The sequence below is a fragment of the Cheilinus undulatus genome, linkage group 19 (genome assembly GCF_018320785.1).
Source record: "Cheilinus undulatus linkage group 19, ASM1832078v1, whole genome shotgun sequence".
NCBI classification, from domain to species: domain Eukaryota; kingdom Metazoa; phylum Chordata; class Actinopteri; order Labriformes; family Labridae; genus Cheilinus; species Cheilinus undulatus.
The window spans coordinates 21423192-21450196 of record NC_054883.1 but is presented as its reverse complement, the minus strand read 5'-3'; the positions used below and the strand labels follow the sequence as shown (position 1 = coordinate 21450196).

The 27005-nt window shown below is 38.5% G+C and overlaps 1 protein-coding gene across 1 annotated transcript in view; it reads left to right on the top strand.

Moving 5' to 3' along the window:
• Positions 1–4543: 4543 nt before the first annotated feature.
• The window catches only part of LOC121527323 (E3 ubiquitin-protein ligase HECW1), an 86423-nt gene continuing 63961 nt past the window's right edge, over positions 4544–27005 (top strand). The window contains exons 1-4 of the mRNA XM_041814245.1: positions 4544–4675; positions 19222–19279; positions 22981–23302; positions 23600–23707. Coding sequence (XP_041670179.1) covers positions 19253–19279; positions 22981–23302; positions 23600–23707 — 457 coding nt within the window. The 5' untranslated portion in view covers positions 4544–4675; positions 19222–19252. The remainder of the gene's footprint in view (positions 4676–19221; positions 19280–22980; positions 23303–23599; positions 23708–27005) is intronic.

Genomic DNA, 27005 nt, shown 5'->3' with positions numbered 1-27005 from the left:
TATCCAGTTTGGTTACAATGAAAGATCTTGAGGCACCTCTGTGCTTTTTGCAGATGATGCAGTTCTGTTGGCTTTTTCAGCCAGGGACCTCCAGCAGGCATTGCTGATGGGTGCAAAGCAGTTTCGGGTGAGGGTCAGCATCTCCAAGTCCGAGGCCATGGTTCTCTTCAGTTGATTGCTCCCTCCAGGTGGGGAGTCTTTGCCCCAAGTGAAGGAGTTCAAGTATTTTGGAGTCTTGTTTACTAATAGGAGTAGAATCAACCATGACATTCTACCTTCATTGACTGGCAAATTGATGCAGTATTGCAAATGTTGTAGCGGACCGTCATGGTGAAGAGGGAGCTGAGCTGGAAGGCAAAGCTCTCAATTTACCAGCTGATCTTTGATCCAACTCTCACCTATGGTTGTGAGATCTGGGTAATGCCTAAATATCACAGGTTCAAGCAGTCAAAATGAGATTCCTCAGGAGGGTGTATGGGCTCAGCCTTAGCAAGAGGGTGATGAGCTCGGACATCCAGAGGGAGCTCAAAGAAGAGCCCCTGCTCCTTCATCTCAAAAGGAGCCAGTTGAGGTTATTAAGGCATCTGATCAGGATGCCTCCAAGACAAGTCCCTGTGGAGGTCTTCTGGCATGTCCAACTTCTAGGAGACCCTGGGGTTGACCCATGACTTTCTAAAGGGATTATACAGTATATATCTCTTCTGGCCAGGAACACCCAAGAATCCCCCAGCAAGAGCAGGATAATGTTACTGGGGAGAGGGATGTCTGGGTGGACCTGCTTAGTCTACTACTGTGACCTGGCCCCAGATAATAAAAGAAAATGGATGGATGACATTGAGTTGTTTCAAATCAAAAGGCTTTTGTCACTTTATCTAGTCATCAGATATACCAACTAAGGTTGGCTGGGTTTTAAAAACAAACACGGATCTATTAGTAATTTTAAAGATACGCACATTACTTTACTGAATGACTTTCTGGGTTCAATTTAAAGCCAATCCTCCTGATCATCAGACTGTCTTTATCCATCATATTCAAACTGAGTCAAGCAGTAGCAGCTGTAGGTGTGATTGTGTAGTTACAGGACACCATAAAGAAAGCAATCCTGCATTCAATCCCTACTCCTCCTCATCCTCCCTCTTATGTCTCAGTCAGTGGAGAGATGAATAGGCAGCTGTTGCTCCTTGTTAATCCAATGAATCAACCCTAATGGAGAGGAGCTGACAGAAGAAGTGGGAAAATGGAACTCAGAACTGGAAGTGGGAGTAGGAGGTGGAGTAGGAGGAGGTGACGGAGTAAGCCAGAGGAGAAGAGGGATGACAGAAGACAGTGAGTGAGTGAAGAGGAATGAAAGGGAATAGGAGATAATGTGAGGAGGTGGGATGACAGAGTGACGGGGAGACATCAGGGGACTGCACGCACAGCAGCCAAACCACCAAGAGGAACACAAACGTTGGTATGGTTACTCATTTACATTCATGTGGGCCATTTTTCCCTCTCCCCACTTCCTCCTGCACTTGATCTCCCACTCCCTCCCTCCCACTCCTGCACAAGCACACATTCTGAATGTAAACCAAGGCCTTTCTGTGGTTCTTTCGCATGCAGTGAGTCTGCAGTAAAGCTTTAGAGTAAAGCATCAAATGCTGTCATAGCTGAAAAATGCCAAATACATCTCACATCCATGCAGTCGTTTGATCTGACGAGCCCTGCAGTAGGCTATCAGTGGCAGAGTTGATTGATGTTACACAATGAAGACGCACCTGCAGTTTCTGAACAGCAGATGGCACCAGAGGCCGAAGACTCACAGTGAGCCCTGCAGAAAATGACGTCTTTAAAAAAATATTCCACCACTGCAAGTCTGAAGCTGTTGAATGACAACTTTCTATCCATTTGAACCCCTGAAGTAAATGTCTAACTACTGGCTTCAGATATTTAAAGTAGCTTAAAGGACTTTCATTCTGTTTTAATAACATCTTCCTGGATTTCAAGGGCCTGGAGAGTTCAAAAAGGGCCAAAACTACTTTTTTTTTTTTGCAGCCTGTTATTACAGGAGGGTATTGCATTTTTAATCGCAGCAGAAGCTCTAATGCAGGTCTGTCTGTTTAGATTAATGTCTGATTTAAAACACTGGAAGATGCTCATGACAAAGGCCTTTGGAGGCTGAGTCTGATTGGTAGCATTCTCACATTTTATTCTCTACTGTTAGTCCAAGCATTTAACTTCTTGTCTAAATCTGGCACCAAATCATGGTGTGTTCTGTGCACCCTGCCAAACCTGGGGTCCCTGCTTCCTACAGCTGAGAGGCAGAAGAGGTACAGATGCATTGTATTTTGTTTTAGTCATCAACGATCTATTTTGGGGTAGTTTTAGTCTAGTCTTTCTCATGGAGAAAAGGCTGTCAGCAAACAATTTTAGTCATAGTTTTAGTCGACGAAATTAACACTGGTTGGGAGGGCCACCGTTTGAGAATTTTGCCAAGGGCACCAAAATGACTGGGGCCAGCTCTGCATCCTAAACCCAAACTGAGGTCATTTTGACCTGAAGTGTGACTTTTAAAAACTATCATGGCAGTTTTACACCTGATAGTATCAGAATAAATTCAATAAAAGTCTTGAATTGATATGTTACAATTGCCAAGTCTAAACTTAAATAAGCCATAGTTGTTCAACATAACTTTTAATGATTATTTGTTTGTTTGTTGTTTAGACCCTTGATTCTCAACTGGGGAGTCCCAAAAGTGGTCTCTAAGCTGTTTTCTGTTGGTCGTGGATGTGTGTTGTAAAAAAAAAATGGAGCAAAAAACTATGCTCTTGGAGAAATAAGGGTACAGCCAGGGCCCATCTATGTTCACTAGATGCAAAAGTACTAATCTGATCTACCCTTAATGTTCTTTTATAGTCTTTATGGAGCTTTCATGTCCCTTTTTCTGGGTAAGAAGAGTACATATAAGTTCCAAAATGATCAAGGGTCCATTTTTATGCCTTTTTATGTTAACACAGGAGTACAACAGACAAATAGCTGCTACTGATTATTGTGTTTCTTTTGACACAGGCTGAGATACAATATTATAAAGTGTGCAATATGCTTGCAGCCCTGGTTTACATCACAACAGTCAGGACATTGTTCATCTTTGTACATTTGTCCTTGTTTAAAACATAGGTTGAGTATTTTTTATATAGAGCCTGTGCATTTAATTTTTTAAGTCTATTTATTGTATGTTATTTTATCCTATTGTGTTAAGTTCTGTTTTTATTCTATTCTATTTTTGTTATATTCTGTTTTTACTCTAGTCTATTTCTAAACTGGGACCTGAGTACCTAATTTTGTTCTCCTCATGTGTCATGTGCTGCAGTATGACAATGAAGTTCCCTGAGTCCTTGTATCCTTGCAATAGAATACAGTGACGTACAACTGTCAGTGTGAGTGATGTGCTTTTATTTTGAAGGACATGTCTCCATCTTTTTGTTCCATCACAGCTTTTGTTCAATGTCAAGTCTGAACCGCCCAGGCTTAAAAGTGGTTGGCTTCAGTTGAAAGTTTAAGACATTTGGGTTATGATTAGTTGTTAAGGAGGTGGTAGGGTTGGTTCCTGACCCAAAACCAGTTAAGAACCACTGGTTTAGGCCATGAGGCCAAAATGTTGTTTGTTTAGAAAAAATAATAATAATTAAAAAAGAGGCTAGATAAGGAAGTTTTTAATTGACAAGAAAATAGATGGAAATGAAGGTGTTATTAACCTTCGTTATATTGAGGTAAAAATAATTTAACATATTAAAATATTTGTAACAACAGAAATTACTAAAATACAAAACCAAGATCAGTACTGTTTATGCTTCAAGGAATATAGTGATGAGGTGTTTTTTGTAATTATCCAAAACAACCAGACAGTACTCTCAAGTTAATATCTGCAATATAAACCTTAGACTATCAAACAAATGATGACTGGTATTTTCATTCATGTCCTGAATGTTGGTTTGTGAACTTGATTCTCCAACAGGAAGTCCTAACTCTGCCTCTTATCAGCTGATGCCCTAAGATGGAAAACGATGCCCAAGAGGAAAGTGACTTGGATAGTGACTGTTCGCGCGCAGGCTCTTGGCCGCGCGTGTGTAAATTACACGTTCATGTGTGCGCTGGCTGGTGGAGGGTATGTATTCGAGGAGACAGCAGCGCACGCGAGGAGAATATCGCGTTTACTGATTGGCTGTAAGGGATTGGTACCCAGTTGTGTCAGGTATGAAATATTTAACTGGATGTGACAGGAAGTTGGACTTTCAAAATAAGAGCGTAGGCTTACTTGGCTTCTTTTCTTTCTAAAATGAGAGAAGAAGGCTTTCAATACAGAGCCACTTCCACAGACTTAAAGATTACGTTACAAAAAGCACTTTCTAAGAAAAATTCGGACCAAAATGGCTCAAGAGATAACGTTTTTGTGAGTAGCCCAGCTGCTCCCGGAAGTTAGCCGTCGTGTTGTTGTTAGCTTGACGCTGGTCCAGTGAAAGAGGAAAGGATGTGACTAGATACTCGCGCGTGCCTCGGCTCGTTACTCGGTCTGTTTTTGTCCCTTCTGCCTTTTACCGTCGAAATGGAGCTTGGAGGAAACTAGCGGGCGTGTACCTCTTCGAGTCCTCTCCCTAACTGTTGGAGAATGATCCACCGGCAGGTTGTTTTATCCCAGGTAGGTCGTCTCCATTGTTGCTGTGTAACGTTAGGTGATGTAGCCGTTAGGTGATGTAGCCTATCAATCTCCAGCAGCGGCCCAGTAGCCTGTCATCCTGGGTGACATCCTCTCCCTGGTGGAGGAAATGGTACCCTAAATTACACACAAAATTGTCAGTTTGCCATGGTTCATGGCGTGAATCATGGAAAACGCAGTTATCTGGGGTCGTTTTTTCATACTAACAGGCACAAATCTTGAGGCAGCACTTAAAAGGTGGCTCACCCCACGTCCTAACACTGTCCTCCCGTCCTGCTGTTGCTAGCAAGCCACATCCTCACTCAAAGTTTGTGTCACACCATATAAGAAGCCCGAATTCAGGCATTTTTCGCTCTTTGACGCGTGTCGAGTCAAAGAATAGATGAGGACATGAGTAATTCTGGAGTCATCGTTCGCATAATATGCCCTGTTTCGCCAGTAAGCATCACAACACTACAGCCTTACTCATCTGTTTGAACGGTGTTTGGCGTATTTACCATAGCAGGAGATGCTATGGTCCTACAGTGTCGTCCTGGTTGCTCTTAATTTGGGATGTAAATGTAAAGACAAGGCTCCCCCTCCCTTTGTGTGGGGATTCCCATCCTCAAAATCCTCTTAAATGCTGGAGCAGCACACAACGGGAGTATTTTGTCTTTTGTTTCTCTTTGTGTTTTGGTGTCATGCAAATCAGAAGCCTACCATTGAACAAATCATAGACCAGATGGAAGTTTGATGCCTGAACAGCTGCTTACATAAAGTTATTAATAGAAGAGCCACATATTAAGGGGAGACTGGGGGCAAATGTAACACACCATCATGTTCCCTAATAGGGAACAAAACGTGAGATACACATCATCTGTTAACATGAAAACTTATGCATGGGTATTATTAAAGCTATACACTTAACTCATAAGTGTAAGACGATATTAATCAATTAAAGATACAATATGTAGCAATTTTGCACTGAAATATCTGTATTAATTTTAAAAAGTGAACATTCCTATGGTATGTCATTATTTTTCACTTACATCTTTCAGTTTCTTAAATTAGGGATGGGATTTTACTGTATTTTCAGTTCTCGACTGCAATGAACAAGTAATCAAGTACTCACAAATCATAATTATTGTTAAAAAACTGCATTTTGTCCTCTTCTGTCCATCAACACGCTAAACTCCAGCTCTTAATGAAGTTATAAGAGATGGCAATGTAACCCAGAACTATTAACTGTATAAATATTAGAGGTGTAACCTAAATCACCAGATTCATCCTAAAACGATATAGATATTTTGGACAATGTTACAATATTTTCCGATATCACAAAATCTGCCACGATACGATTTCAATTTGACTTGATATAGGGGCCTACGATTGATATCAGGTGATCTTATGCAAAAATTTCATACAGTTACAGAAAGAAACAGTTGCTGCAATTTAATTATTGACAGGTCTCTGTATTTAATAAAAATATCTCTTTAACAAAAACAACAAGGACCCGATTACCCCGATTACCTTTAAATTAGGAACACAACTATGCACATTTGTGTTCAGACATTGGTTTAAAACAGCAAACATTTTATTTCCTTACATCCCCAGATCACTCTAAAGCACCAATATAGACTTTTTCTGCAACCCTTTATCATAATGATCAAAATGTTTGGCCTGTGTTCCCATTTTAGATTTTTTCAAATATGTGGCATTTGATGTCATTTAATGACTCTTTATCATTTTTTATTTATTTCAACCTTGATTTTGATGAATGGAAAGGTAAAACAGAATACTAGAGCAAAGTAAAGTTTTATTATAAAAGACGCTCCTGTGATGTGCAGCTTCATAACAAGGGGGGGCATACAGAGAACAGCTGTCCTGCTTGAATCACATTAAGTTTGGACAGCTTATGTTTTTATTATAAATCTAATGTGAGATGGTGGCGTAAAATCAGTGTATCAAGGAGCGGACTTTTCCCTCTCTGTATAGCTGCGGTCTGCTGCAGACAGCACTCGCGCTACCTCAGCCATGATGAGTGGTGTTTTTATCCATGAACGATCTGATACGGCGGTTATATACGGATAAAGATGTAGACATAGGGGACGGATCAGTCCTGCAGTAGTATCTGTCTGAAATATATACACACGGCTGAGAGAGGAGAGGTTATCCTCTTTCCCTCAGCCGCAAAACTTTAAGCCACTGTTGCTACTTAGTTAGCTTGCAGCTAGCTTGTTGAAAACGCTGCCCAGGGTGGAAACCGTCAACAGGTGTGTCTGGGGAATTTCAAAATAAAACATAGCTTGAAGCATCGATTTAGATCGATGTTTTGACTTTCCATTGATCTAATTGGATCATCAATCAACCGATCGATATATCAATATACATCGATGAATCGTTAAGCCTTTAATGAATATATAGAAAACAACACATGGACATTGACATGGAGCTTTGGAGAATTGGAGACTCTGTTCAATAAAAACAAATGCTTTGTTTTCATTCATAAATTTCTCATAATGAACAGAAATGCACTAAATAAAGGCACTTCCACGTTCACACTAGAAGCAACACCAGAGCACATGTGTGTTTTATGACAGCATCCGTATCCGTAGCATCCATACACGGTGATCTTTGTGATGGAAGGAAAGAGCAAAATGAAGGGCAAAGGGAATTTCAGTGTGTTTTCACCAAACTAACAAAGTTATTATGGAATCAATTGGCTTACTTCTTAACTGCACTTTTTCCCCTTTACATGAATCAACCAACATTTTTTGAAACAATTAGTTATTGAATCCTGTCAAATTCACATCAGCACCGCTAGCCTGTTAGCACATTAGCCACTATCATAACTTTGCAGCTTAGAACAGCCGAATACCATCCTCCACCGACAACAACGACGCATCCAAACACATAACAAAAGTGCTCTCTTAACTGGACACTGCGTTAGAACTCTACATTTCAAATGAAAAATGAGTCTTACCGTCAGCTGCTAATATCAGCCCTCATGATGATATAACTGTAACCTCTCTGAAGAGAGACAGAGCCTTTGTTATGAGCTCCAAGCAGTCCATGCCGTTCTGCACGATGTGATTCTGTGTTGACTACAATCCAACTTTATCTGAGGATTGGTCATAGGTAGTTTATCGAAGTCCGCTACAACTCTGCTCGGCGTAGGCCTCTCTCTCTGCTGCAGCATCGGTGCTTACGACGCTCAGCTATACAATTCTCTTTGTTTCAGCCTCTTCATTACTCACAGCGATGACACAAAATCCCTCCATACCGCTGATGATATTAAGCCTTTGATTAACCAGGAGAATCTCACTTAGATTAAAATTCAACTTTATGCGAAAACTCTGGTCAAACATTCCCACTTTCCCTGCATAGTCCCCAGCAATACTGAGCATGCCGCAGAGATATAGATTTACCTTGAGGTCATCGTGCATACATAATTAGCCATGTGCTTGCCGTCTAAGGAGATAAACAACCCCAGCACCGCAGGACAGTAGATGTAGTAAGATTAGGCAACTTTTAGTTTATATTAACGCATTCTCGCAACATATCTTCTAGGTTACACAAAATATAATATGCAAGTATTCAGTATTTACTTATCTGGTCATTTGCATGTATTCTGCCAGACATTTTGTCCAGTTACAGTTTTAGCTGCCGGACTTCTGCCCTTTTTATTGGCAAATGCCGGCTAATGGAAACTCAGATCTTAAATCTCTGGATACTGGAGTCCACAGAGCATTGAGGTTCATCACAAATTTTGAGGCCTTAACTTATTGTATTCTTTGAGTGAGTTGGCTGGCCTTCTGCTCATATTTTATTCCTTTATACTTGTGTGATATTATTCATGGTAAAAGTGCTGGAAGCTACAGTCTTTCCTCTGACTTACATTTGCCATCTTTTCCCAAAGTCTTTCTTCAAAATGGGTTAAAAGAGTTTTTGGTTTGCTGCTCCTGCAGCCTGGAATCTGCTGCAGGAGAATTTGTGTCTCTTTAAATCTTGTCAAAGGTAGATTGAAGGTATTAGAGGGAGATACATCAGGTTGTAGATGTTTTGACTGATAACTTTCTGCTGTGACTCAGGAGGATTTGTTGATCTGTGTCAGTTATTACTGTTTTATGTCTGTAACTTAGTTCAAGGTGCTGCTGCCTATTTCAGCCTGGACACTCTTGTAAATCAGATTCTTGTTCACAATAAAGGTCTTTTTTCCTGGCTGAATGAATTGTAAGTATAAAAGTAGGTTTTGTTTATGAAGCCATTAGAATGAATTCTTCTCTGCAGAGGTTGTCTGAGGTCCCACAGGTTGACTCAGGTTGTCAGTGTTGGTCCTTAGCAACAATACTAAACAACACTAAACAACAATACTAAAGACTTGATGGAAGGACATCTTTAGCCATCTGCTGTTACAGTATATAACTCTTGTAAGTAAGTGTTTAAAGATGGGTATCAGATATCAGCTGGATCCAGACTTCAGTTGCTAGACTGGATACTGGTGGTATTTGTCTGACCCATGGGACTGATCCTTAAGGTGAGTCTAAACTGCTCAGCATGTCAGCTATATCACTGCTTTCAGTCCTCTGATCAACCAACCTGTAACATGGAGGTATCAGAGCTTAAATAGCACATCAGTGCGTCACTACAAGAGTCCATTTATGCCCCATTATAACCAAAAACAGTGGTCTAACTGTGACATTACCGTCATTATTATTTTTAGATACATGTGAATCTCTCATATTTACTCTGTATCTCTAAGTCCTCTGAATACTGTATTGGGACTGTCTCTCTCTGTGCACAATGGAAATTAAAATGAGCAGCATTTGACATTGACAAAGACTGTTTCCTCCCAGTGACTCAGCTTATGCAAAAGATTTGGCATTGTTACGTTCTATCTCCCTGCCTCAGATCAGACAGATGCAGAGCCAACTCTTTTGTGTGTTAATCACACACTTTGAATCCTGACAAAACAGCTGAGTGTAGTGAAAGGCCCACTTACCTGTGTTATTCACCAGCAAATTGTGCTACAAAACTAGGCTCTCATGAAAAAACACTCCATTTCTAGCAACAAGGGCAGCAACTCAAGGTCATGTTTTCATATTGATGCAGCTGCAGGTTACTATCCTTAATAATTAAGGTTGAAAAATTAATTGAAACTTAGAGTAAAAACATGTGCCCTACTGCAATTTTCAAATCACAGATGGCGAAATAGTTCAAAAATACCAGCTTAACACATTTCTTTGCAGCAGGGATGTTATTCTCACCAAATCATGCAAACACAGAAGCATCATTTTTTTTCTAGAATAGTTTGCAAATAATCCTAATTTTCTTAGTTTTGCTTTTTTTTTATTCAAAACATTAGAATGATACAAAAATTATGATTTCCCTCAATGCAAAAATTCCCATTGCATCTGCAGTATGAGTAAAAATAATCACAGATAGATATTTCTCAATATCATTCAGCCTTAATTGTCATAATGATTGCTAACAAGACTGTAAGTTTAAAAAAGCAGTCAATTTGTGTTTGAAGTAGATAAAGATATGTAACTCACACTGATTCAAGCATCATTATCTTATTCTATCCTTACATACTGGAAAAAAGAGTTTATGTTCAATGCATCTAATATTGTGTTTTAATATAGAATGATTCATTGCTTATGTTAACTGAAAAATGCAAAAGATAAGGAACTTCCAAAATAATTGCATATTAAATCTCAATATTGTGGCAGAAAAAAAATCACAATTCGATTATTTTCCCTCACCATTTAGCCCTAATTATATGTATTTGGTTTGCCCCACTTTTTCCAAGTGAAAGAGCTAGAGATACACCGATTGGCTGGACATAAAAGATAAACATCTACTCCTTTCTTCTGATAATGCCACAGTATTTACCAAGGGACGGATGTCTGTCAACAGGGCCAACACACGTGTTTAACCAATGCATCTCTTGACAGAACACTTCCAACACTTGACAGAAGAGCTACTGAAGTGTGCACAAATAGTTTAGCAAGAACATAATGTATTATTAATTATATTAATAAGTGCTCAAATGATAGCAAGGAGTATCAAGTCATTTTTAGATTGTTCAACACGTGAACTGAAGAGCAGAACAGCCCATCTACAGTATAACTTGGTTCCTCCTTTGGTGGTTACAACATCAGAGAATCCTGCTCCAGAGACGGTACATAAATACTCAGATGTGCAGCAGGCTGCAGTCATCGTACTGTGCTTTATATAGAATTTGTATTGATTTACAGTACAGTGCAGAGTTATACAGTAGACACTGTGGAGCACGGAGTGCAGCTGTGTATTACACTAGTGGTGAACTCTAACCCACAGCTGAACTAGTATCCCATGATTAATATAGTCACACATTTTAAGATAGGCTTAGAATGATCATAGATTTTGGGTGGCTTTTTTCCTTAAATAAATGCAGTCATCATTTTTAAACAGACTTTGAAAGGAATGTATCATGTTGTGTTGTAATGGTTTTAATTGCCTTTCCTTTCACTCCTCTTTTCCACTACTTCTTAAATATTTCATGTTTCCTTTAAAGTCTATTCTGTTTGGCTTGAACTTGGAGTAAAGCTTTAGTACTTGGGGAAACCCCCCACAGGCAAACTCCACATTAAAAGCCCTACTCTACTCCTATCAAACCCTGAATCTTGTTGCTTTCTTGAGAACAGTGCAAGCCACTGCACATGCACAGCCATACCATCCTCATTTGTATTAGATAGAATATAATCAGATTTTTCCTCTTCCTGCAACTAATGGCCATATGGCTGCTTCACTATAAACAGTGAAATGGTCTGGCTTTTAACTCTATCGTCTAGTTTGGTCTGCTTCATAAAGCAATGGTGAGCCCCTCAGAAGTGATATTCTAACCTGCAGCTGGCTGCAAAGTGAAGACAACAATCTTAATAACCAGTGTGGAAAAGGGAGTGAAAGGGAGTCCATCCTGTCTGCTGTGAGGTTTCATGTTGTGCTGGAGGCTAAACGTCTAGCTGTCATGGCCCTTACACACAGTTTTTGTAAAAAGCTGACCCGTAAAGAAATCAGTTCAAAAGACATGCTTCCTCTCACTGTACAGGCATATATAAGAATGTGAGAGGGTGTGTATTTTGGCCCATACATATTAACATGCATAATAAAAGGACGCAGTGGCATTGAAGAGGTTCTCCTCTCTGTCACTGTTAGTCACAGCTGGGAACCAAAAGTTTTACAGAAGTTTTACAAGAGATTTAGCTCGTGTTAGTAAGCTTCTGCTCTTGTAAAACTTTTGGTTATCCTCTCTATCACTGTTAGTCACAGCTGGGAACCAAAAGTTTTACAAGAGCAGAAGCTTACTACTATGAGCTAAACCTCCCAGGGGGTCTGCAGGGAGATGAATGGGGAGGCACCAAGGGATTGAGTCAAAGATTCTGCAGATCAGGGGTTTTCCAGGCTCAAAATTAGGCAGTGGTGGTATCTTTCTCACCATGTTTGCGTGCATGTGGTTTGTGCATAAAACGTTGCAATCTGATAGATTGGCCTTATCCCATGCATGTTGTCAGGCAGATCCATTTTTCAAAGCTTCAACCTGAAATGATTGTACTTGCTCTGAGAACAGACTGGACCAATCAGCATTATTTGATGAGAGCAAGGTTGTAGCTACATTTGTGGTTTAGTTGTATTGCAGCCGCAGAAAAAAATACTTGAGGTAGGATTTCAGCCATCAGTTTTAATATTTGTCAACTCAAATATGCTATAGGCTCATGGGCTACATTTTTGCTTTGAAACACTGTGAGAGACTATGTGTGCTGGGGGCTTTTCTCTAAAGAACATTTTGCCCCAACTCAGAGTTCTGACAATTTTATCCAGATTTAAAATCCTAATATGACAGGTTTGATATGATTGAGATGTCTCTGTTACATTTAATACTGTAGACTATACATCTATATGGGACATGCTCATAAGGCTGAGCAATTAATTGAAATTTAGATTTAAGTTGCAATGTGTCCTACTGCAAATTTCAAACCACAGAAGAATCAGATTTTCTTTAAACTGAAGTGTGTGTCAAAATACCAGTTTAATCCTTTTTTGCAGCAGAGGCATAATGCTTTAAACCATCGAAACCTTCAAGTGTCAGTACTTTTAGATTAGTTTACAAAAGATCCTACGATAGAATGATAAGATAGAATGATTTATAAGACAGAAAGATTTATAGAGATTTTGCTAATTAAAAAAGTACCATATAATAACAAAACAACTAAAAAGGGGACTATTGCCATAATGTTGCATTTGCAAATGTTAATGTCCCCCCCCAACACTTACACACGTTTTCCCTTCATGAATAAATAGGAAGCCTCATTCATCTTCATAAGCCTCCAAAACATAAAATGATGATAATACTAAAACAGACTTAACAATCTGGGATATGAAACATGTTTTACCATATAGGGTAAGCGTACTCATTAAGCCAAGGCACCATTTAAGCCCAGCAAAAGAAGGAGGTTGACTGGCTGCTCTGTCACGGGTACGGGGAAAAAACTCAAAAGGGAGGACCCAAATGCAGATAAAACAAAAGGATTTAATTAACAAACAAACAAAAGAACTTACTTGAACAAACACACTGGAATCAAAATCAAAGAAACAAAACAAAATCCAAAGGAGCACGAGGAAGCACGAGGAGTAACAAGCACTGGGAAGACATATGCAATAAACCGACACAGACACAGGGAGACACAGAGCTTATATACACAGGGAGTGATTAAAAATGGCAGACAGGTGTGGACAATCAGACACAGGTGAAAGTGGTGAAGGATAATCAAAGTGGAGGGAAACTCAGGCAGGAAGCAAAACTGGAGTCACACACACAAGGGAAGGCAACTACAAAATAAAACAGGAAACATGGAACCTAACACAAGAAGCACACAAGGACTGAAACCCAAACACAAGAAGCTAAACTACAGAAACATTGAAAACACAGGAGGATACAAAGAACCAAGGAGGGAAACTCAAACACAGGGAGAAAAACTGAACATGAAACACAGGGAGTAAATCTAAACATGGAATAACTAAACAAGAAGCATAGGGAATAAACTACACAAGAAACACAGGGAGTAAAACTAAACATGGAACACAGGGAATAACTTAATACAATAAAAAACTAGACACATGGAAAATAACAAAAGCCCAAAATACACAGAAACACAAAGACTATATAACACTAAAGGCTGAACAAAGGAAACACAAGGGCTACAGATAACATCTAAGAACTAAACCAAATACAAAGTCAAACTAGAAATCACAGAATACACAAAGGATAACCATAGGAAAACTCAGAACATAATAAATCAAAACCTGGATCATGACATGCTCAGTATGATTGAGGTGCTTCAATAATAAACCAAAATTGGGTGCTCTTGGAAACCAGGGGGAAAAAACCTGTCTAAAAAGGAGGAGAAAACCAGACACTCCAAACAAAAAAATGTGCGAATGAGGAAGGAAATACTAAATAGTCTTTATTATAATGGCCAAATCATTAAAAAGCCAACATGTTTCAACCAAACCGGTCTTCTTCAGGGCCATTTAAGCCCACTTGCAACTTTTAAGTCAATTAAAAAAAAAAAAAAACAGAGGGGCCTGTCTAATGCTATACATTATTTTTTCCAATCACACAATTTCTTAATTATCTGTCAGTTTTTGTTTGGCACCAATCACATTTGTCGATATTGAATAGGGCTCGCCTACATTCGTGTCTCAGTCTCACAAAGGCTCAGATAAAGTCGCCTCAAAACTTTGGTGTTTTGGGACCCCTCAGAAAGAACCTCTTTTCAACTATTTTCAGCCACTAACTTGTTAAGTACATTCATTTTATGTAATTTGAGAGATTATTGATTTTTTTTTGTGTATAAACATGTAGTTTTTTGTCATTTCTTACTATTTAGTTTTATGTGAAAAGATGTGTTATGCTAGCTAACGTAGCGAGCCAATCACTAGTCAGTACAGGTAGCCCTACTGATAGATACACTGCTTAAGGATTAAAAATGATTAGTACACAAACTGTTTTCTGATTCATTTTACATAAATCTTCAAATTAAGGCACAAAAAAGGGTTTGGGTGGGTGAAATACTTTAAAAAAAATGTCTTTTTTCCAAGGTGGGCTTAAATGGTACAGTGACCCAAAAAACAGCTAGCGTAGTCTAGCTTTGAACAAGAATTCCTTTATAATTCAGAAAGTTTGGCAAAAGAGGGATAACTCAGATTTTTTTTTTAATTCAAAAAAATAAATTGTGTTTAACATGTATAACATGTTACTGAATTAATATGTGTTTACTACCTGAAAAGTATAATACATTTTTGAATTTCTGTCAATAAATGTGGTTGTGGGCTTATTTGGAACACAAGTGGGCTTAAATGGTACTTCGGTACCAATTAAGACCATGCCAGACTTTTGATTTTATTTATAAAATTTCTTTAATTTGTTCTTTAAAATATGCATAAGTAAATAAATATACTTTCAAATGAGAGATTAAACCTTCATTTTAACAAATGATCATGTTTATAAACCATCTTAGTATCTATGAAAAATACATGAACTTAGTTTTTGGTGGGATTAATGGGTACACTTACCCTATTATTTTGTTTATTACCTTTATGCTAATGCATAATGGAAACTGCCCAGGACAGGCTAGGACAGGGGTCACCAACTTGTAGCACAAAATTTAAAATTTCAATTTATTGATTATTGTCAATTTCTATTAAAAATAGATCATCAAAATAGATGTGTATGAAGTCAAACGCACAACTAATCTAAGTTTTCATAGAAAGATTTGATGTAAACAGATACTTGTGCCCTATAGAAAGGATAAGCGCTCAGCAAAGAAGTCGTTAAACCTAATCAAGTCCTATTACTTTCTAACAACCTAGCCTCTGTGCCAAGACACGAAAGAAAATCTTTCCATCTATGTTTAAGAGTAAAATGGTTCTAAAATGGTTTAAATAGAGGACTCCTTTTCCTTGGGAATCAAGCTTCCACTGCTCTACACCAGGCTCTGAGGATAGATTGTTTCTCCCATACTAACCTTAGTAATCACCACAGAAATCTAAGGACATAAGGTGAGCTTTTATAGACCCAATAGGGGACTCTATTTGGCCTTGGGCCCTGAGACGCCTTTGCACACCTTACTGTGACTTGCACTTCCTCGTACTTTGGTAGTACTTCTTCTAAGCAAGATAGACTGTTTAATTGTGTTTTATACCAGGAAACATTTTCCCAGTCTTAAACTGGTGATAAAGAGAAATAGCTTATCTCAAGCTTTGTATTAGTTTACATGCTTCAGGGTGTTAAATGAAATTGCAACTTTGATGATTTGAAAAAAGATTTAATGCATTGAATACTTGGAGAAATTCTAAAAAGCATTCAGAAAGTTCCAGGGAAGTTGCACCTTGTAATAGACACTGTGGAATGCGAAGGAAATAGTTTCAAGAGTGCAAGATTTTCTATACATTCGTGACTATTCGGATATTTCAAGTCTTATCCTATCTCTACTCTAGAGAATACAGGTTCTAAGGTGTGCTCAGGCACATTTGTGTGTCTTGAGGCAAGTCTAGTGCTGAGGGAATTTGCTTTGCATGGATATGAATATGATGTGCCTCGGGCAAGAATAATTTAAAGCCATTACGATTCATGAATATTTGTATGATTTCATTAATCCCTACTCGATCATTACACTCGATCTGATCCCATTGTTTTATGACTATATTCAACATTGATCTGTAGTATTTGCTGCTTTTTATGAAACACCCTAGTGCATATAAGGCATATAAGCTTTCAGTTGCTGTGGAAAGTAGAGTAACCAGGGAGACAAGAGTTAATGATTAGATCAGAGCTATAGTTACCCATCCTTAAGTGGAGTAAAAGCCATAGGAGGGCAGCTATAGAGTGGTCAGGGAGATTGTTACTTGGCCATGGTTATGGAGCAAGTTATTTTCATCAGAGGCATCCCAGTCTCCCCATTTCTTACCTGCTCTATGTGCGTGTTGAATTAATAAGCGCGTTATCTTCTCATCACAATAATAGTGGTTAATTATGTGAGCCACAGAGCAAGTGGGGACATTTCCCTGGAGATTATCTGCATGTACGACACACTTACATGTTAAGACATGACTAATGAGCTCCATGGGGATTTGGGCATGACTGTGGAACATGAGTTTGTACTGTTTTTCATGGTTTTACGTATTTGCATATGTGGGTCACATTCAGCTCAAAGCTGTGTCTACATTGGGAATCCCAGCTCCTTTGTCAAAGCTACAATAAAAACACTACTGGAGTCTTCAACAAGATAGCTGACAGTGTGTATTCATAGTAAAAATAATTTTACTCAACAATGTGACAGAAATATAGACGGGCGAATAAGAAATCCCATTCCCTTTCACATTGTGATGTATACTGCTCTTGAATATTTCTCGGTCCTTGAATCTTTAAAGTATTAATGTTAAGAAAAAAATCAGGGGAAGTTTTTCTTCTTAGCCTGAAGGGATTGGCATTCAGCAGCTGACTTTCACATCTCAAATGTCAAGCTGTCCTTGAGCTCACCAGCAAAAGTAAACCCTCAGTTCAGTGGTAGAAAATGTATCTTATGGAAAAAAGTTAAAGTTTCATTGCTTATTAAGAATATGCCTGTATGACTTTGATCAAAATGTTTATATCATAGCTATTTTTGATCAGTACTGAAATCTTGATTATTTTAAGCAGAATAAAGGCAAACATATTTTCCAGCATCTAAGTAAAACAGAAGTCCTTAACTTTCAAAGCACCGCATTTGTAATTCTCTCTCCATCAATAATTGTGTTAAAGAACTTGCATGTTTGACAAAATGTAGCTGCATGACATTTGAAGCCCAAAATATAGATCAAAAATGATGGGAGGAACTGCAAAACAGGTCCACTTTTACAGAATAAAGAACTACCTTTTCCACTTGGCTGGCTACAGGCCTGTATATCCTGCTACTCATCTATTGCCAGGGCTGGACTGAGAAAAAGACTCTTCACCGGCATTTTTGGCCCTCACCGTCTCCTAACAATTGGTCAAACATGACCATGCAGCAGCTCCTAAACATATTAGACAATGTTCTTACTTAAGCAAATGTGAATGCATCAAAATAACAGAGCTACGCTATATGGACGAAAGTATTCAGTCACCTGACCATTACACCAAGAGGGACTGACATTGTATTCAAGTACTTTAATATGGAGTTGACCCCCTTTTGCAGCTATAACAGCCTCCACTCTTCTTGGAAGGCATTCCACAAGATTTTGCAATATGTCTTTGAGAATTTGTGCCAATTCATTATGTGGGGTATTTATGAGGTCAGGCACTGATGGTGGATGAGAAGGCCTCTGCTCCAGTTCATCCCAAAGGTGCTCAAGAGGGCTGAGGTCAGGCCAATCAAGTTCTTCCACACCAAACTCATCAAACCATGTCTTTATAGTCCTTGATTTGTGAACTGGGGCAGTCATATTGGGATATAAAAAGAGCCTTCTCCAAACTGTTGCCACATTGTGTATTAGTATGCCGAAGCATTAAGATTAACCTTCACTGGAGAGAAGCAACCTAACATAAAGCCTGAAAAACAGCCCGATACCAGTATCCCTCCTCCACCAAACTTCCCAGTTGGCACAAAACCAGACTAGCCCATCTGACTGACAAAAAGAGAAGTGTGATTTGTTACTGCACAGAACACCTTTCCACTGCTCCACAGTCCTGTGTCAATGTGATTAACACCATCCCATCCAACGTTTGGCATTGGACGTGGCTGCTCTGCCATGAAAACCCATTCATGAAGATCCTGCTGCACAGTTTTTGTACATACATTAATGCCAGTGGAAGGTCAGAACTCTTCAGCTATGGAATCAGCAGAATTTTGGTGACATTTACACACCATGCATCTTATCAGTTGTTGAACCTGCTCTGTGTTTTATGTGGTTCCCCTCTTTGTGGTTGAGTTGCTGTTGTTCCTAAATGCCCCCACTTTCTAATAATACACTTGATTGTGGAATATCCATCAGGGATGAAATTTCATGAAAATGAATATATTAAGTACTAGTTCAACAGATGGTTCAGCTAATCCCACACATTAACCATATTCCTGCCAACATTTTTTTCTTTGCAGGCTTTTCCTCTGCACTTCAACAATACGAACCATGTGACCATCAATAGATGCACATGAAATGTTGTTTTTTTTGTCTGTGTTGATGAACATGTTTGACATCATTGCTGTTACATCTGCGCACTGCTGTTTATCTCTGTTGTCTCCATGTTTCAGGAGCTTACACTGTCTTTGTCTTCCTGTCTGCTTCTGTGTTTCTCCTCCTCCTTAAATTTTTCATATTTTATCTGACAAAGATGAAGTATGAAAGTTTGAAGATGCTCTGTTGTTTTCTCCCTCCGTCTAACATGATTGCATACAAATGCCATATTTTGAACTATCACTTGCTACATTCTGCTTTTATTTTAATCAATGGTTTGTAACATGCCACCCTTTTCCTCCCACTTCCCTCAGGTTTTGGTCTGCTTTGGGTTGACTGGTCATTATGCTGATGCCGCTCTGTAGTATCAAGGTCAGTGCCCCCCTTGCCCACCATCACAGTCACCCATAACCATCTCCACTCGCCTGTCCAATACAAGCCAGTCTGTCTGCAGGAATATGAGATGTGAGGCAACTGTTGTACTCTATATCTGTTCTATCATTCAGTTTTTAATCTTTAAATGTGATCACATAGAAAAATATAACCTGCCTCTATTTTATCCTGTTTTTAGCAAAGAATGTTTCCCCTAAAAATTAAGACTAATAGTTTGGTAAAACTCAGGCTGAATAGTTTCCACTAATATTCATATCACTTGGTGACACAAGCAAGCACTGAAAAACTGCACTGTCTGGAAGATACTGATGCATGTGATGCATTTTTTTTCATCACACAAGTGCTTTAGCACTTAGACCAATCCATCAAAGCTGGCTGAGTCGTGCCCTGGAGCTCCTTTTTAACTGGAGCATCCTCTGATCTGATCTCAGATCACAGGATGGAAAACTCACTGATATTCGGTTTGCTGGTAATGATGCTATATAATGCAGAAATCACAGCACTTGTGCTTAGCAGACACTGAACTCTTAGTAGGTGAAGCCCCAGATACACTGTGTGTAGGTGCTAAAAGGTTCAAAAGCTCAGATCTATTCACAGCGTCCTTTACTTTACAATGTCTGCAGTATATTTTATGTAGGACGGAGTGATTATAGTTTGATGAATAAATGAATTATATGTTAATTTGGCCTAAGTACTTATGCTATTTGAGACATTCATGACCAGTGGTCATCAATTAAAATTCTCCAATGTATAAAGTAGAGATGTTAATGTTTCAGTTTCTTACATTTCTGACTTACAGGGGCCCAATTTGATTTGCAATCAATTTTCAGATCAAACTTAGTTCTGATTCCTCAGGCAATCCCTATTTGATCCACTGAGCTGCCTGTAGTTTCTTTTTTTTTAGGTGAAATAAGACATTAAGTATATCACATCATCACTGTGGCTACAGTAAGACACTGATGTGGCTTAACCAGAGTATGATTACAGAAAAAATAAAGCATGTGATTAATTGCGCTTAAAAAAAAACAAAAAAACAAATTGGATCATATTTACATGCCTTTAATGAGATTAATCTTGTTGGTCTGATTCATCTTGATGGTTTATTATTAGTATGTGTCACCGTTTCCATTAGGTGGCAAGATGCTATCTGTGATACCAGCATCTAAACTAAAAAGCTCTAATATCTAGCCTTTTACTTATACCTTTTACTTGCAATGCTTAAAATCCTAGCAGCTTTTGTCAGCATGAGTGCCTGAAAAAATTATTTCACTTTTGATTTTAAATGCACAGTATGTCAATTCAGGCCCAAAGTCAATCAGAACAGTAACAAAAGATGCACTGCCCACCTCCTGTTGTTTCCTCTAGCCCTGTTCAATAAAAACACTGCCCACTCCAAAGTCTATTTACTTAACAGTAGTTTTTTATTTCATTCATGAATGCCACGTAATAAGGGAGAAAAACTGTTAAAAGTGACCCCTGTTGTTAATACTGTGAGGATTGCTTTAATATTAACCGGAAGACCACTTTTAACCACTTTTCTCCCTTGTAGTAGTAAATACACCTCATGGAGGTTTTTTAATTAAACAGAGTCCTCCAGCTTTTCTTTAACATCCAGTGTTTTCTCTTCAACAGTAGTCACTACGTGGCAGCTGCTGATAAGAAAAAAAACATAAATATTAATAATAATTATTTCTCTGGTGTTGAAAGCTGTTGGAAATATTAAACCTAATGTTGGACCTCAACTAAAAGATACAGTGTATAATTGGAGGAGTAGTTTTTTCTGATAAAAATAGTCATTTCTGTGCAAAAAGTTTTTACATAAACTTTTGTAAAAGTTATTAAGCTAAAACAACTGTTTAAGTTTAATGCTGAAAATGAGGCCATTTGTCAGTTAAACTTTATGTTGGTGTATTTTCTGCAGAGTAATGCAGAGGAGCTTTAGAAAGTTCTCATGATAATCTAACATGATTTGAGTGTATGTTTGGGAGTATGAGAACAAACAGTGCAACCCATCTATCCCTGCTGGGCATGTGATGTCTTAGAAGTAGTTCTGCAGCATGCTTTTCAGCTGCTGGTTGCAGCCAGTGAGTTAGCTGTTAAGTCATTTAGATCCTCACTACTGGCTCTTTGCTTCTTTATGGCTGAGAAGCTTGTGTTACTAAACACATGCTGCTGAGCTTTTAGCTTAAATTTCACCTTTGGTTGGAGGGAAATTAACCTTTTAAAGCCTCAGTCTCTCAGTCAAAGCTTCTTATGCTTTGCACTTTTTTATGAACTACCAACAGAAAACAAAAATGTAGTCACTTTGAACCACCTGAGATATACTCTACATATACAAAGTTTTTCTATCTGGGCAAGATACTGTGTGTCATTTGAACTTTCTTAGTATTACCTCACAAACATGGCCCTCACCATGATCTATTCACCGATCCTTTTTGCTAGAATTCCTTACAGCATTTTAATAATCCAGACTTTTTTGACAAATGAGCATCAATAGTTAAGTATAAAAACAAGTATAAGAGAAACAGAGGAAAAATAAACATTCATTACTTTGTATAATAATGCAGAAAGTATCTTTAGTACATGAGAAACATGAGTACATTCTGTAAAAAAATTTTTTTCTATGTTCGACTGTTAGGGCTGATACATACTTGCTAGAAGTGACGTTTTGCTTCACTTTGGTGACATTTGCTACACCTTATTGTGAACAGACTTAAGCTTATTTATAACAATATTTTACAGCTTGCATGACTCATGTCCAACTCCTGACTCTCAGATTTTTGAAGAAACCCAAAATAATCCAGTATCTTTGCTTTTGGCCTGTTTGAGCCTGACACTATGATCCATGCTACCAGAGTGAGTACCAACTTTTTTGGTGTGAGAAGGGGAGTGGGGCATGAGTTGCATCATGCAGCATTATGGTTGCTGTCATCTGCTGGCTCTTTTGTTCATTGCACCAAAGAGAATTGGTATCTTAAAACTGCTGTCACAGCGTTTTCAGCCATACCAATTCTGTTACATCTGTATTGATAGACTTATTGAGAAGGTGCACTTAACGATAAGTTGTCATATCGATTTTTTGAGCAAAGGCCAATAATAAACTAGGAAGAGGCATACAACATCGGACACAGCCATTTTAATGAAAACAATACAACAGAAGCTTTGAACTAGAGTTTCAGGATGATAATGCTCTTGTCCCTGTCCTAAAAAAAACAACTTAATGAAAAAACTTTTACAAAGTAAACGTGTCCTCTTTAAGATAATGGTAATTGAGTTATGTAGTTATGCATTCACACTGACACAGTTGACAAGTAAGAGAGAAACAGAAACTGTGCAAACCCTTCAGAAATGGTATGTATTTATTTTTTGCAGTGACAAAAAATACAGTTTGTTAAGAAATATTGTTTTATGAAATAGTAATGACCTAACAGATTACTTGAATTCCATACAGATCCTTTATGTTGCTCACCAAAAATGAAACGTAAGTTCTCTGATAGATTACTTTCCAGCGTGTTTCACCCAACACTGTTCACAACTGAAAAAAGGCTCAACTTATTAAAAAGAGGAAGTGGATCAGAAATACAAATCAGTCGCTCACCCCTCTAATTTTTGTGCATAGTATAAAACATCCTTTTACCGTTCCCGTAGCTAAAAACTTTATGCTGTGTCTTTCTTTGTAGAACTTGTACCAGAATCGGTTCCTGGGCCTGGCGGCCATGGCTTCCCCAACCCGCAGCAGCCAGAACCGCCAGCGCTGTAAGGATGCGACCCGTCACAGCTACGGCCCAGAGAGCTTTGCTGTCAATGGCCTGAACCAGGAGGCCTTCATGCTTGGGCTGTCACGGTCCACAAGCGACACTGATCTGGTCTCTCCTGATGCTCGCTCCACACTCACCATCAACTCCTCGCACTACACCATCGGCCAATCAGAGGACCTGGTGATTACATGGGACATCAAGGAGGAGGTGGATGCTGGAGACTGGATCGGCATGTATCAAGTTGGTAAGTAAGATAAGTGAGATGTACGTTTTAGATGGGTTTAAAGGATGAAAAATTACCATGAGGTAATTGTTATGATCCTACTACTTCAAGAAAGCAGTTTTGTAAATTCAGGCTATTTGTGTTTTAATAGTTTGATATGGCACACATTATCGGCATCAGCCCTTTTTACATGGAGAATCAGTTGCAGTTAAGCTGATGCCATTTCTCATGGGAAGGGAAAATAAGACTTGTTCATTATAATAATGTGTCAGGGTTGGAGAGGCAGTGTAATTTCACCAGCTTTATCTCTTTTCCCAGATGAGGCTTTGTCTGAGAACTTTCTGGACTACAAGAATCGAGGCATCAACGGATCTCATAAGGGACAGATTGTTTGGAAAATTGACTCCAGCTCCAACTTCAATGACCGTAAGTAGCGAAAATTGTCTCCCAATTTTTGGGGGTTTTCCTTTCACAAAACAAGAACAGCTCAGCAAGAGTGGGTATTGTCCCATTTGATAGTTTCAATTGTGTCATCCAGTGACCCGGATCAAAAATCTTTCCAGTTGCTTCCTAACTGTTAGAATTAAGTAATGCAATGCAGTCCTCCTGTTGATTAATTTGATTGTTTTTTTTTTTTTACAGACTGACAGCACTATTTTTTTACCTTAATGTGTCATAGCAGTGTTAACATAGCCTGTTGTTTGTCACACCAGTATCAGAGTTTGACTGACAGCTCATAATCTTCACTGTGCTGCTTTGACACTCTCTCTCTTCAAGAACAAAGTGGTTTGAGCTTTTAAGCCCTGTAGCAGTATCAGCATGAGAAGTAGCAGTGTCTAAAAGTGAAGAGGTTGTTTACAGAAGTACATCATTAGAGGGAGGGAGAGGAAGAGACTGGGTGCAGGGAAACAGTCACAAATGGGTCACCATCACTGTGTTTAGGGACATGGGGAATTGTGTTTATGGGTGAGAGACTGTTGATACAAACAGAATACATTCTGAGTTTGAAGCCACCCAGGTGTTTTCAGTTGGTAACACAGGTGTAGGGGTTCTTTTTTCAGACTTCAGGTTTTCTAGGACTGCAGCAGTTATCTTTAGCTCTTACCAGTGTGCAAGCTTCCTGTAAAAAATATTCTTCTTAGCATTAAAAAGCCTTTGTGTGTGTGAACTGAGTATGTTTGAACACTTACAGTATGTGGTTATTTTATGCCGCATGTTTTTTAGCCAGTGTCCAAAGCATTATGTTTTAGGGTTGTCTGTCTGAATGTATGTAAATACATGTCTTAGACATTCTTATGAATGCAGTATCGCAAAAATGCTTCAAACTTTGCGGAAATGTCTAGCCTTGCAAAGCAGATGGATTGGCCAGATTTGATGTCTTTTTTTGAGTAGATTTATCTAGAAGAACCTCAACTGAAATGCTTTTTCCCGGTAAGAGAATGACCAGACCAATGAACAGCATTTGAGGAGAAAGAGGCTTTAGCCATCTGTGTGTTGTTTAGTTGTACTGCAAGCCTGAAACAATGGTGACTTGAGAAGGGATTGGTGTGGATGTAGCTATAGCAGCAGTTTGACCAGAATGGCGACAATTCTTAACTTCGCAAAGCAGATGAATATGCCCATTTCCTTGTTTTTCACTGGCGAATCCATCTTGCAATGCTCCCATCTGAACCGTTTGGGCCCGGTTAGAAAGTGACAGGACCAATCAGCAACGAGGGGCAGTACTTTCAGGCACAGCAGAGTCGTGACGTAAACATGCAGCAGCAAGAGGCCAGTGCAGTTATGGAGGAGGAGATTAGCGTGGATGCTGCTAAAGCGCCAGTTTTATCAGAACTTCACGACATTTCTTCATTAAAAGAAGAACAAAGAACAGCAGTGAGTTGTTTTCTTTTCAAAAACGACAAAAGTTGAGTACTGACATGTCTATAGTCGCCATATTTTACATTATTCCCCGTAGTTGCGCATGCGCAGCTCGATAGCGGCTATGTCACATGTTTTGTTGCTCTTATTGGCCCGTAGAGATGTGACAGACAGAACGTTCATCCAGTCACACTCCAAGTATTTTTTCAAAGCCTCTGCCTTTTCTCAAACGTTTCCTATTAAAGCTTTCCCAAATGGATGTGTGAAACACATCCATCTGGCATGTCAGGTTACACATTTCTTGTATTAAAAGAAGAGCTAAAACCTATGCTGAACGCTTCTCTTGCTGGAAAAGATGCCTTTGCTTTTCTCCTGGCTGGCTTCAGTAAGAGATTAATTTACCAACTGGCTCCAGTGATATGAACAAAGATAACTGCAGTCTGCAGTGTTCATCTTGGATGTTTTATTGAATTTTGTCTAAGTCTTAAGATTATTATTATTATTATTATTATTATTATTATTATTATTATTATTACTATGTTTTATTGTTTGTTTTAGTCTCAATTTAGTCATTTTAAAACTTAAATGTTTTAGTCTAATTTTAGTCGAGAAAAGCTCAAAAACGTTTTGGTCCAGTTTCATTCAACAAAAAGTCACATTACAAAGTCTAGTCATTATTGTTAGTCAAAACAATTATTTTTTGTTTGAACTATTTCAACATATATATTAATGCAGATCAGTACTCAGGGTTTTTCCTGGCTCATACTGAGGTAGCAGTGGTACCATTCTGATTATCTGTACCCCAACCTTTCTATGGGGGTCTGGGTGCATGCCCCCCTGGGAGAAAGTTTTGTACGTTTTAAAGCTAATTACATTAATTAAGTAAACTTTGAGAGTGGATATAAGAGGCTAAATCTACTGAAATGTTTTTCTTTTCATAAGTTTGTGCTTTTACTTTGAATGATTTCCTGGTCTGACCTGATAAAGGTTTTAATGATACAAGTGTTGTGCCTGAAAAGCTGTTATTAACATCAAAAAGCTTTTTTGGTCTTTTTTCAATGAATGTTTAATTTTATGTCCATAATAACTGACTCATTGTCCACTTAAAGAGGTCATGTGACCTACATATTCTTGTCTGACTTTAACTGAAACTAATTTCCGCCAGAAAGTTGTCTGTCACATCCTTTATTTCATTTTATCCTTATTCCCTTAAAAATGCTGGTATTGTGTTTAAGTTTGTTATTATATTATTTATTAACTATCTATAATAACAAATTATCTATAATAATATATGAATAATGTAAGTAATATGTAATGTGATTTCTGGGTTACGTTCAGAAGGATCAACATTTTGTTTATTTCTCTCTGCTTATATTTTTGATAAATAAAATTAGTGGAACTGAGAAGTTTACTGCAGCATCTGCCTGGAGGAAATATAAAATATCTAACAAAAACATACAATCAGTGACTGGTCGGTTCAGCTGTTGCTTCACATCGTTTACCTGACCTCCTCTCTCCTTCTTTCTGCTTAATTAGATGGGTTCATGCGCGCAACGAGTTTTGATCATGTTTTAAATCTGCTAATTGTCAATACTGATCCGTATTTGCTGTTCAGTGATACGTCTGATTGACGCTCAGTCTTAGTAATGACACACTGTGGCTTAATCATTTAAATTAAAGGACATTACCGATGGATAAATGCACGCTAACCAGCCCACGCACACGTGACAGACAGAAACAGCGGAAGCGCATGCATATATAAAGACAGCGCGTTGTCATACGCCTATTCTACAGCATTAAGTGGAGGGAGAAATGCAGAGATGATAAAGCCCTGTGTTTATCCTTAAAGCTAAAAGTCTCCTCT